At 37.2% G+C, this 14,173-nt stretch overlaps 1 protein-coding gene across 1 annotated transcript; it reads left to right on the top strand.

Annotated features, from left to right (window-relative positions):
- Positions 1-7,019: 7,019 nt before the first annotated feature.
- LOC120771982 (MIT domain-containing protein 1-like) lies at positions 7,020-8,552 on the top strand. The gene is made up of 2 exons (XM_040100336.1): positions 7,020-7,679; positions 7,881-8,552. Exons 1-2 carry the CDS (start codon positions 7,021-7,023, stop codon positions 8,488-8,490), a joined length of 1,269 nt encoding a protein of 422 aa, XP_039956270.1. The 5' UTR covers position 7,020; the 3' UTR covers positions 8,491-8,552.
- Positions 8,553-14,173: the final 5,621 nt, after the last annotated feature.

The raw sequence follows: 14,173 nt of genomic DNA, 5'->3' as shown, positions 1-14,173 counted from the left end.
CACAACCAAGTGGGTATGAAAGGTCTTTATAGGAGCAGGGTTAAAAATTGGGCGATGGGCGTGGCACCGTCCACATTTTGTTGAAATCCTGTATCTCAGGAAGGGGTTTTTCAATAAGAGTGCTACAAAGGTTTTTTGATAAAACAAAAACGCGGGAACGCTTGCAGAAGTCCAGACGCCGAACCCAATTTTCACACTTTTCAAGCGTAAATCGGCCGATACTGCAGCAATTTCACGTTCGATATTCGTACAAAGTTCACCAATCGTCGCTGGCGTGTTGGCATATACCATAGACTTGACGTAGCCTCATAGGAGACGGCATCAAATCACAGGACGGAGGCGGCCAATTGATTAGGCCATTTCATGAGATAACACGTTTACTAAACTTGGTTTTCAATAAATCGATTGTGACATTTGCTGTGTGGCTTGTGGCGCCGTCCTGTTGGAACCACATTTTAATAATTTTGACTCGTTGTTGAATCGCATATCTTTTCATGATGAAATGTCAAACGTTACTGAAGAGAAATATCAAAATAGAGGGGAAAAATATGGCGTCGATTGCTGTCCCTATCATAAAACCCGTTAGCTGTTTGATTTCCGCAAAGTTTGGTGCTTAAGCTTATCCAAATATCCTAATTGACTTTGGGCGAAATCTGGTGAAAACCACCTCTATTTCCCATATCACACAATTTTAAACTACATTTGATTCTTTCACTTTATGATATACAAATCCATCAATGAAGTTTTCAGAATGGAACTTTGCATAAACATTTCAAGCTATTTTATCTTACTCCCTAAAATAATTTCTTTTGAATTTTTTCTGCCGCGACTGTACTTCGGAGCGCATCGACTGAATTCGGTAGAGGGCATTCCTAGCTAACAAACGAGCGGCTGGTCAGTTGTCTCGGAGTACATGGAGACTCAGGACAAGCATTTTCGTGCGACATGTTTCTGTGAGTGGTGCATGCCGAAAATGCAGCGTCGTTAGAGCAGAGGTACGTGATTAAATTCTGGGTGAAACTCGGAAAATCTGCAACAGAGACGTTTGGTATGATCAAGCAGGCTTACCCAGATGTTGCTTTAGCAAAAAGTGATGTATTTTGGTGGCACCAGGTCTTTTTGGAGGGCCGGGAAGAGGTCACTGATGAAGACCGTGCTGGGAGACCTGCGACTTCGACAAACACCGACAATGTGACTCGTATGCGCAAGGTTTTGAACTCAGACCGTCGAGTCGAGTATTCGTTTAATTACCTAGATGTTAAATTTATCAAAATTCATGACATGGAGCACTTGAACATGCGCAAGGTGTACACGAAGAAAAATTGCGGCGAGTGGAACTGTTCCAAGAAAATTTGAGCATGTGATGTTTCTTAATGAAATTAGAGAAACAAAGCCAGGATTGACGCCTCGAACGATTGATTCTACATTTTACTGTCAACAACTGATGAGATTGAAGCAAGCAATCGGAAAAAAACGGCCAGAACTAATCAACAGAAAGAACTGATCGTCTTCCATCAGGACAACGCTAGACCACACACATTTTTGATGACTCGGCGAAAACTGGGAAAGCTGAGCTGGGAAGTTTTGATGCATCCACCATATAGCCCTGACCTTGCACCATCGGACTACCATTTGTTTCGGTCAATGCGGAATTCCCTTAATGGAGTAAAGTTGGCTTCAAGAGAAGACTATGGAAATTACTTGTCGCAGTTTTTCGCCGAGAAACCAGAAAACTGATGGAATAATGTCTCTAGCGGAAAAGTGGCAAAAAGTGGTCCATATTTAGTTCATTAATCCAAACTTTCCATTAGTCCGAAATGGCACACATTTACTTAAGTAATTTTCATTATAAATATAAAAAAAGTTGAATTTTGATTAGAAATACGAAACGACTTTTCCGACTGCCCAATATATAAAAATCTCATTTGAGTTAATTACGTTGATTTTATTATTAATATTTCGGACATGCAGATTGTTGTAATAAAACTAAGTGAGTTTACGACTTATAATATACATGAACTGATTATATATCAATTTCATTGTAATCCGTTCGGGTTCTTTGAAAAATGAAAGTTCAATTTTTTTGTTAAATTTTTTAATATAAAGGTTTGACCACTCCTGAAGGAATTTTCCCGCCTTTGATCTTTTCAAACCGCGAGAGTATAAAATTGCTTTCTTACTTGTCGATGTTTGAAATTAATTACACACAATTAATTACTCTACGCAACATGATTATGATTCTTGAACCTTTTCGAGACAACTAGAGCTCTTCATCCATGGTGGGCATATGACATCACGAAAAGAAAATTTTATAAGGGTATTAGGGCTTGTCAGATCAGCGTATACTAAAAATATTACCTTACTATTTTCAAGAGGCAGTGCGGCTTTAGGCAGGTGTCAGAAGTGGTGATTTTGACAACAAACATCCAAACAGGTAACGCTATGAGTGTAGACCTCGTTGTGAAAGCTAAGCTCAGGGGAAATCAAGAGGCATTAAGTCACTATGCCAACTGCAGTGTTTTGGTAAGTTTCTTTTTTCCTCATCTGCATTTTACCTAATTTGTCAACTATATCAGTGTTGTATAGCTTATAATGGGACGACTGATGGCCTTATAGTTACGTAGATTGCCATGTCCGCCTATCGGTGCATCTACATATGTATATATGAAAATTATGAAATTTTTCACCTAGAAATTTCTCATTTGTCGGAACTGCCATAGAAACTTATAGATCAAAACTCAAGTTCTTGTATGGAAGATTTTTTTATAAGGTATCTTATAATGTATCTAGTTGTTACAAAAAAATGGCAACTGATTTTGGACAATATTCACGAAATCCGGTTTGGAGTGATCTACGATCTCGGCTGAATTTACCATACCATCATAAACCCTGCCTCCTGATGAAGCTTCATAACCCAAAACTGAATTAATTTCATCGACGTATTGCTACTGAGTTAATCCACGCCTATAGTTGTACAAAAATAATAGTTCGAAAATGCGAGAGATTTAATTTTATTTTCTGGCTGATATGCATATTTCAAGTTACTGTAAACAACAAAAATAGCGCTCGTATGTCAAAACGTTCTGAGTATATATAACGTCATAAATGTAACATTTTACGATAAAGTTGAGAGTTGTTAGATTGCAAGACTAGGGTTGCAAAAACCGGAAATATAGAATTCAACCTACATAGAATATATTGCTAACAATGGTTCTTTGCCCTTGCCTCAAATGCAGGCGATTGGCTATTTAAGTATTTGGTAATGGTTCTGAACAGTTATGGCTATACAGGCATTCAGGTGTGGTAGTATTTGAAGTGCGGCTGTAGACTCAAGGAAGAGTACCAGCTCAGTTATAGACATATCTTATACTTAATTTACGAATTACTTGTGAAAAATTTATATTTGCAGAATGCATTATCTTAATTAGAAAGTAGGCCACAAACGAAAGATGTCACTGTTCATTCTCTGCATTTGTGTCATCATAAGGAACTTTCTTGTACTAAAGAATATTTATTGTCAATAAAGTTGGTGATGGAGTGAGCATGCAAACAGAGAAGTTAAAATATGCTTTATAACGGGTGATCCAAGAGAGGTATCTTTCTCGATAGCCTTTTTTGACAGATCACGACAGATATTATCATTTTTTTTTCAATATTGTTTAGCATTTCATCATAGAAATCTTACGCTTGACCAAAGTTTACAAATGGTTTAACATTATTGCGGAAATTCACGTTCTAAAAAGTAGAGTAATTTAGGGTATTGTGATATGTGTTGGTAAAGTGATATACCAGCGTATTTTCTAAACTATGCACGTCTGCACAAGAATATTTTCATGAGTCATATGGCAACGGTAAAAAAGTGTTACTGCAAAGCAGCGGATGGCACACAACGCTTAGATTACCATCAGTGTGCAAATACATTTTCAGCTCATTCGTCAATAATTTAGCGTGCTCTTCAAAACAAGATAATTCCAAAATTTGTGTAGATTTTTAACTTCTTATATTTTAATTTGGTTACTGGTAAATATATTTAACAACTTTTCAAGTATTTATATATTTTTATGTAATTAATTACTATGAAAAAATTTTTAATTCATTAAAGCTCTAGTTTGGGTAATGTGATATGGTAATGGTTGTTCAATGCGATATAGTATATCACATTAAAAACACATTATATTATATTAAACAAATAACGTATTTAATAAAAACAATGAAGTAATAACATATATTAAAACCATAAGTCATGCCGAAAAAGGGGGAAATTCGTAAGTGGAATGCAGAAAACATGAAAAAAGCAATCCAAGCTGTTAGAGGTGAAAAAATGGGAATATTGTTGGCATCGAAAACGTACGGTGTTCCATTTGCAACTTCGCAAAGAGCTTCTCGTAGTGATAAAAAAGTCGATGATGTTTTAGCTACGCCATTAGGCCGGAGACCGGTCTTTAGCAGAGACGTCGAATTAGAGCTGGTAAGATTTTTAAAAGATATGGAGGCAAAATTTTGGGGGTTTACTAGCAGCGATGTCCGCTCGCTTGCTTTTCAAATAGCATAGCGCAACAATATTGTGAATCCATTTTCTATAACGAAGGAATGTGCTGGAAGAGATTGGTTGCGCCCATTCCTTAAAAGACATAAGACTGAAATAAGCATACACAGTGCTACTGGAACTTCATTAGACAGAATAAAAGGCTTCAATGAGGAGAACGTAAACAAGTTTTACCGTTTACTGAAAAACGAGTATGAAAAGTTTAAATTTCCTCCAAACAGGATTTGGAACGTGGATGAGACAGGAGTGTCTATTGTGCAAAGTAGGCAGCCAAGAGTCTTAGCTGCAAAAGGCAAAAGACAAATTGGATGCATGACATCAGCTGAGAGGGGATCTCTCATAACAGTTGTAAGCTGCATGAGTGCAGGTGGTGTCTTTGTTCCCCCGTACTTCATTTTTCCAAGAAAAAAACCTTCTCCGCTTTTAATGAAACATGCTCCACTTGGCTCCGATTCTGCCTGTCACATATCCGGATGGATACAAATTCCAATATTTACAATGTGGTTTGACCATTTTATGCGATTTACACATCCTTCTAAGGAGAACCCAGTCCTTTTGATCTTAGATGGTCACTATAGCCATACAAGAAATATTGAGGTTCTTGATAAAGCTCGTGAAAATGGCGTTATAATTTTATCCTTGCCACCCATTGTACTCATAAAATGCAACCTTTGGACAAATTCTTTATGGGACCTCTTAAAACTTACTATAATGAGGAAATAAGACGATTTATGCGTGAAGAAGGCCGAAAGGTGACACAACTCGATGTTGTAGAACTCTTTGCAAAAGCTTATCTTAAAGTTCAAACTGCGCAAATAGCGATTAATGGGTTCAAATGTACTGGGATTTATCCATTTGATAAGAACAAGTTTCAGGAAAGCGATTTTATTCATGAAAAACATTAAGCGGAAGACGCACAAATCAGAGATGAAAGCGATTTAGAAGAACCGATCGCTAGCACAAGTAAAGCAGCCATGCAGCACTTAATCACGCCATGGGAGATCTCATCTCCACCTAAACTGATACAGAAAACTAGCTCGATAGGTAAGCGTTCCGAAGCGACAATACTTACAACATCACCATTTAAGGCTGCGTTGGAAGTAAGCATCAAAAATGCTGAAAACCGCAAAAAAAAGAAAAGCGTGAAGCGGGCATTAATGCCGGGTAAAGTAGCTGGGAAAATACGGTTAAAGCAGACTAGGAAAAGTGCATCAAGCAAGTCGGATAAAAGTTTGATATTACCCAGTTCAGACGAGGAATATTGGGCAGAAATTCCTCCTACTAAGGACACCGCCTGCGCTTTTTGCAATAAAACCTTTGGGGCAGATGGGGAAGTCATGACTTGGACTCCATGCTTGCAATGCGACTTAGTTTGGGCACATAGCAAATGCCTCCCTAAACGCCAGGCAATATTCGTTTGCAAATCTTGTGAATGACTTTTCAAATATTTTACTATGTATACCAACTATTACAAATGCTTACATACTTTATAATAGCTTCCTCAAAACTGAACAAAATGCAATACTATTTCGGAATATGTTGGAAAATGCCTGAACCTATCGCATTAATAGAAATTATACTGGTTTCCTCTTCAAAAAGTTGATTAGTCATCGAAAAAAGTATGCCTATATCACAATACCCTAAATTACTCTATGTGTTTCGCGCGCGTCGCTCAACTAATGGTCAACATAATCGGGCAACTGAGCGTACTATTCTCAACACCATCATCCATCTTGAGACCCAACACTCATTATTGGATAATATTCTACCGAATAGACCACGTCTAGTACGCATGGAAGAAAATGTAGCAGCCGTGTTGATAGAGTACACGAAGATCGTTGAGAGTCGATTCTGCGCCATTTGCAGCAGCTTGGACGGACGTATGGAACGACTTGGGGCATTTTACTTCGAGATCTTCAATTGAAAGTGTACCAAATACAGCTTGTGTAAGACCTGGAGCCGCTCGACCATTAAAGACCATATGATATCATGTGTCATTCGCCAGATATCAGACGAAATGCTAGAACGAGTCATCGAAAATTGGACTCAACGGATGGACCATCTGAGACGTAGCCGCGGCCAACATTTGAAAGAGATAATCTTCAAAAAATAAATGCCAAGGAGCGATCACGGTCAGATGTTAAGAAATAACACTGCGCGACAATCTATTGCATACACAAGTCGTTGAAGCTTTATTTTTTCGTGTTTAAAGATTTTAACCATCATTTTTGAAGTGTACATACACATGTAGTAACAGCACCTACATTTTTCGTGACATTTTCGTAAATATTGCTTAATGTAATTTGATTTCACTATATTCGAAAATATGTATATATGAGCACACAATGTCAATCCTTTCAAGGTCTCAATCATTCATATGAAGGAAATCATTTTAATCTGTAAAAAATAAAATAACTGTCAAATCTTTATTTGAAAAATGTAGCTAAACAATTTTGGCAAATAAATAAAAATATATGTATATAAATTTTTGGAATCAGGGATTGGTGATCAAAATTTTAGTTAAATACGATATGGAGAAAAAATCATCCAAAGGCTCAAAATCTACATGGGAATCTATGGGAGGCAAAGAAAATTGTGAATCCAAAAGAGAGCGTAATGTTAGAGACTCCAAAGTTCTTAAGGATGCTAGGGAGAAAAGGAGCGAACAAAGAAGCGAACGTGGTTTAAAGACTGAACATGAAAGTAGAAGAGAGCATGATCGCGAAAGCAGAAGTGAGCGCTACTCGAAATCCGATCGCGAGAGACGAAAAGATAGCGACGAAAAATATTATGAGAGTAAAATTGAACGTACTTCACGAAACGAATTAGCGCATCGAAGACAGCATGAATCAAAAAGCGAACGTGAAATAACCAACGTCAAAAGTTCGAGGGATATGAGAGCTGTTAAAAGCGATCGTGAATCAAGAGATATGAAAAGGGGCAGTGACAACAAAACAAAGAAGCCAGATCACAAAACACTGATGCAAGACATTAAAGAGCTAATAATGCGTGCGCTAGAGTGCGAACTGAGCGGTCATGTGTTAGAGGCACGCATGCTATACGAAGAAAGTCTCGTAAAACTGCAAATCTGCACGGACAACGAACAAAACGAAGACATGTTAGATAGTTACAGGTACATACATACATATATACAAATAAAAGGTCAAGCCTCAGTAAATCTCTATAGTGGTGAATATTTATTCATGAGCATACTTCTTCAGTTTTTGATATATGTATACTCCTAGAACCACTTTTATGCTTTAAAAATGTTCATCGAGATGATCTTTTATAGTATTTTTCAAAAAAAAATTTCTTTTCCAATTTTTTCTTTCAGAAAATATCTCAGTAGTTACGAAAAGCACGTGCAGCGTCTGCGTGATCAAATCGAACAGAACTTGTTCAGCTGCAAGATTACGGAACATATCGCCATCACGGAGGGTTCACGGGGCCGCAGCTATGAAAAGCTAATCGGCTGCTATTTGAACGAAAAAGTATCGGTGGTGCATATTTACGAACCATGTCTCACTCAAAGCTGCCATCTGGAACATTTAATTAACTTTGTCGAAGTGCTTGTGAAGAATTGTCCAAATCTGATGTTCTTGCGTGTAATTACTCGCGCTAGTCCTAAGTCCAGCAATCTGCAAAAGGATGTGTTAAATGATTTGCGCGAAGAGTTGGAGAGTGGCAATATTTCGTTCAACTACCAATTCGACGAACAATTAAAGAAGCCGCGTATTGTTTTCAACAATGGTGTAGTAATACGCTGTAGGCGCGGTTTACATATTTACAAGCCATTCACCAAGTACTACAAGTTGGGTCTGTACGATTTTGACTTTCGGCGTTGCGAAAGCGCCGAGGTGGATATTTATCAAGGCAAACCCTTCTCCGAATCTATTTCGAAGGCGGACAGAACGGATCTAATGGAGAGTTTATTGCACGCTTAGGAGCGAAATAAATCGGAATATTAGAAATTAGTCAAGTTCTTATAATAGACGGTAATCATAGTGACCGAAAGTAATTTATTTTATAGAAATTATAAAAAAATAGGAAAATAAAAATAAAAATATAACTCAGTAATAAGAAATAGAAAACTCAAATATAAATTTATACTCGAACAAGTAAAGAAGAACAAAGATCGGGTATAACCGAATATTTCATATTCTTGCAACTTTTAAGAATTGAAGCTAGGGAAGTACCTAAAGGTACGTTAGGCCTGCTAGTTTTATGGGGTTTTCTGTGGGGATATGTAAAGTCTAAATCTATGTGGACAATTCATCTTCGATTCACGCCTTGGAGCAAAACATCACGCGTGTCAATCGGCAGTTACCTGTCGAATTGCTCGAACGAGTCATAGAAAATTGGACTCAACGGATGGACCATCTGAGACGTAGCCGCGATATTTGAAAGAGATAATCTTAAAAAAATATTTCATTAATTGCCAGCTATTTTGAACCTAGTTGTAATCGTTTGAACTGAAACGGCATAACAGTTGGAATCATAGGGTTAGGCGGTATCAAAAACCGCGTTTTGATTTAGCAGTTAAAATCGTAGCTACAATGAAATTTTAAAGAACTTTTTCATTGCCTACAGAAAGTGTTTGCAATAGTATACTAATTATACCCTGAACAGGGTGAATTAAGTTTGTCACGAAGTTTGTAATAGCCAGAAGGAATCGTCGGAGACCTTTTAAAGTATATACATATATAAATGATAAGTATGTCGAGCTGGGTCGATTTAGCCATGTCCGTCTGTATGTATATGTATATACGAACTAGTCCCTCAGATTTTAAGATATCGTTTTGAAATTTTGCAAACGTCATTTTCTCTTCAAGAAGCTGCTCATTTGTCGGAACGGCCGATATCGGACCACTATAACATACAGCTGCAATATAAACTGAACGATCGGAAACAAGTTCTTGTATGGAAAACTTTCACATTTGACAAGATATATTCACGAAATTTGGTACAGATTATTCTCTAAAGAAAAAATAGAATCTCCGAAGAAATTGTTCAGATCGGTTAACAATAGCATATAGCTACCACACAAACTGAACTATCGGAATCTAGTGCGTGTATGGAAAACTTTTGCATTTGAGGTGGTATCTTCACGAAATTTGGTACAGATTATTTTCTAAGGCAACAATGTAATATCCGAAGAAATTGTTCAGATCGGTTAACTATAGCATATAGCTATCATACAAACTGAATGATGGGAATCAAATGCTTGCATGGGAAACTTCCTCATTGGACGATATATCTTCACGAAACTTGGTATGAGTTATTGTTCATAGAAATAATGTAATATCGGAAGAAATTGTTCAGATCGGCTCATTATAGCATATACCTGCCATACAAACCGAACGATCGGAATAAAAGGAGGGCTTGTATGGAAAACTTTTGCATTTGACGTGGTATCTTCACAAAATTTGACATGGATTACTGCTTATGTAGGATAATAATATAATCTCCGAAGAAATTGATCAGATCGGTTGACTATAGCGTATAGCTTCCATACAAACTGAACACATAGTTACTAACAGAAATGCACCTGTGAAGGGTATATTAGCTTCGGTGCAGCCGAAGTAACGTTTTTTCTTGTTTTTGATGTAATTTGAAATGTCGAATTGTGTTTTTGAACACGACTCAAAAAAAGCTTCGACGTTTGAGATGTCCCAAAACCTACAAAATGCAATGTTTCGGGTGGACTTTTAAATGCTTTGCCTTTAACACAACACATACCGGGCGTTTCACCTTGAAAGTTAGCCGGATAACAATGTGGACAAATTGCGTCCATCATTCCAATGTATCCGTACATACTACAATCAATCTGGCTGTTGTAATTAAATGCAGCACGCAACATTTTAGCCGAAATAGAACGGCGTATTCGTGAGCGCCGTGCAAGGGCGAGGGCAACAGATCTATTTCGTGTGTTACGTTCACGCTGCGATCCATTAGCTTGTGCGCGTTCATCTGCAGTCTGTGATCGTGTTTGTAATGGCATATCTTTGTATTACGCGTTCGCCGACCTACATATATTTGCTCGTCTGGCTCGTGGCATTTTTTCTTCATATAAAAGACTCACCGTTCACTCAATGAAAAAAAATTATTATGAATAGATTTTTGGAGAGGCTTACTTAGAGGTGTCTAGGAACCTATTTTTCAGAGTACCAAACAAAAAAAAAAAAATTTTTTTTTATCCACCCTAATATGCATTGATGTTTGACGATGAATATCTCGTAAACGCTTAACTTAATCGAAATATCGTAGTAGACCATTTTTATAGAGCAGTAAATTTCCTACAAAACTATGTGTATCATCATTCATAATAATTTTTTTTCATTGAGTTATAAAATTAATAAGAAAAAAAGAATTTTTCCAAAAATAGTCAAATTTCAACCGTTAATATCTTTTAAACGGTTGGGTTTACGAAAAAATCATAAGAGACCATATTTTAAGAGCATTCAATTTCCTAACTTACAAAACCTAATTAACAAAATATTTGTTCAAGTAGTTGGAAGCGAGATATAAATTTTTCTATCTGAAAATAAGAAAAAATAGAAAACCGTTAGGCGGAGGACCTTCCCGTTACAATTAAAAACTCATATTTGGAGAGGCTTTCTTAGAGGTGTCTAGGAACCTATTTTTGCGAGTACCAATTGAAAAAAAAAAAAAATATGTTTTGAATCACCCTAATATACATATATCCGAAATGAAATGACCACATGAATGTCATAACAACATAACAGTTTAACAGCACAATCTGCCCTTAAAAGAACTTCACATAAACTAAATACTAAATACCTGTAGTGCGAAACGAAGCCTAAAGATTTGGTTTGGATAGGAGATCCCGTTAATTTGCAGACTTCGTGGCCAACTTGTTCAGAGTATAAAAAGGAAAAAGCTACGCTTGAATTTTCTGAACGATTCTTATAGGACTAACACAACAGGAGAATGGAGAAAGAAGGATTAGATATCGAAATCCGCCATTTACGGATTAGAGTTGCAGCACATCACAAATTTGCTAATCGAGCAAACTGCATATGTATACCAAATGTTTAAATAAGCAGGCAGCTATGTATTGTCGTGCAACCGTGCTCTAACGCCTCCACTGTAATTGTCTTTCTTTAAAGAAGAATTCTTCTAACCGCGTTGAAAAACGGTTAAATAGCCGCTTTGTTTTGCTTTCCATACTATTTATAATTATACAGGGTTTGTGCGGAAAGTATTGGGACTGATTTTCTTACACCGCGACTGTATTTCAGTGTGTGCACGCACCGACCGGATTCGGTAGAGGATTCCTACGAACCAACGAGCGGCTGATCAGTTGTTTCCGAGCACCTGGAGATTCCGGACAAGAATTTTCGTACGTCGTGTTTCTGTGAGTGGTGCAAGCCGAAAATGCAGCGTTCGTTAGAGCAGAGGTACGTGATTTAATTCTCTGTGCGAGTGGAAGTGTGCCAAGAAAATTTGAACATGTGCGAAAGTGACCACCAATTTTTGAATAACGTAATCACAGGTGACAAGTCATGGAACTTTGAGTATGATCCCAAGACAAAGAGGCAACCTTCCGAGTAGCACACGCCAGCGTCTCTTCGCCCAAAAAAGGGAAGAATGAGCAAATCCTAGGTTCAAACGATGCTCATTGCCCTTTTTGAAATCAAAGGCATCGTCCACCATGAATTTGTTCCTCCTGGACAAACCGTGAACGTCATGTTTTGCGTGGAAGTCCTCAAGAGACTCAAACGAAGGGTCAATCGGGTCCGACATGACATCGCAGCCGATTGGAAATTGCACCACAACAACACCTCGGCTCACACCGCCTTTCTTGTAAACAGCTACCCAACCAAGACCGGCATCCCAACGCTTCTGCAGCCGCCTTACAGCCACCCCGGACTTTTTTTGTTTTCTTGCCAGGAAAGCCCGATGAAAGGCGAGCATTTTGAGACGACAGAGGGGATCCAAGCAGCATGCACGTCGGCTCTCATGGCTATTCCGGAAAATGTCTTCCGTGACGCCTTCAATGCTTGCAAATTGCGCTTGCAGCGCTGCATCGACGCATCGAAAATCGACTCAGTCTTTGTACTATCCGGACAATCCCGATATTTGTTTTAATTTTTCAAAATCGAAAAAGAATCTTTCTATTGCCATTCATAACACTTTCATCTCGATAATTCCGTTTTTGCTTTGACGTGTACATTTTTTGACAAGAAAGCAGTAGGGGAAAAAAGCTAGATGGCGAATAATAACAATCAATACAACAATTTCTTGAGCATTAAAAGCATTAAAATCATCTTACAAAGTAAGGTTACCTAGTTATCAGTTAGTTGTTGGATGACTGAAAGTTTACGATTCTCGAAGAAAATTGAAAAAAGAACATTCCATAAGTTTTTTCGATTAAGAGATTCTCTTATTGCGCAGCATTAAGTACCTCTGCTTCCAACGGTTAAGATTCAAAGAAGTGAGTCGGCCAGCTCATAATCTCAAATCCTTTTCGCTGCTATGTATGTAAGTGGCTTCATGATTTGTAAAAATTTCCAATGAATCAGTACTAAGAGATTTCGTGAGAAGTCGGATTAAGCGGAAAATTTGTAATGTATCATTTTATTTACTTTTGCGTGTTTTATTATTTCGCATGGTTAATTAGTATTACTAATTAAATTTAATTAACAAAGTTTTAAAAACAATGTGCAAGCTATAAAAGGAAAACCTCAGTAATTATTTATGGAACAACAATGAGGCCAACCACAAAACCAACAATGAAAACATCCCGAGTTCAATCCCATTTTAGCACATATACATAGTCCATAACACCTGTGGTTTCATGCAATTTCGTAACTTGTCAGATTTAACACGAAGAGGCGCCAGAAAAGCACACCGGAATATATCCACATAATTATTGGTTTAAGTTCAATTAGCACCTTTGGCTGTGAAAAATTCCAAATTGAAGTGAAAGGTAGCACTAACTGACTCAACTATTATATACGAAAAAAATGGTGATTCGCCTCTGATTCGCTCGGGTGATGCAGTGTGTACGAGTCTACCGAAAATACACTGACGCCTGGAATCAGTTATGATAGAGTTGACAAAAAAAGAACTTAAGTTCTGATTCATTCTAGGATCACTTCAGATTCATGACTAAGTTCCGTTTGCGAAGCTCTTCTGTGTTAATCATCTCGAGTAGTTATCATGTTATTCTGTCGTGATTATTCCCAGAGAGTTACGCATATATTTAATATTTTGCTTTCAATTAACACTTGACTTTTCTATGAATGACATTGCTCACGTAGTGAAAATGTCTAAAAATAATTTCTTTTAATATTACTGACATCTTGAAAAATAAATAACGGGTTTGGCGTATTTCATCGTTATAGTAAATAGTACATATTTTGTTAGGTTATGTTATGTTAGGTCCTTTGGCAGATATCCAAGGTTTGATCTGTTTAGGACAATTATTTATGAATAAGGAAATCTTCTTTAGGAGAAAGTGTGTCACCAAAGTCATTTTAGTCTTGATTTAGTAAATGAGTGTTGAAATTATTCTAACTGGTCTTAATTAATATCAATCTTCTATGAAATAAGAAAGCAAGTTAATTGCAGCAAAGAACATATTAAATATCCCCTTTAAAA

This window comes from Bactrocera tryoni, chromosome 3 (genome assembly GCF_016617805.1).
Source record: "Bactrocera tryoni isolate S06 chromosome 3, CSIRO_BtryS06_freeze2, whole genome shotgun sequence".
NCBI lineage: Eukaryota > Metazoa > Arthropoda > Insecta > Diptera > Tephritidae > Bactrocera > Bactrocera tryoni.
This window is presented reverse-complemented; position numbering and strand designations above follow the sequence as displayed.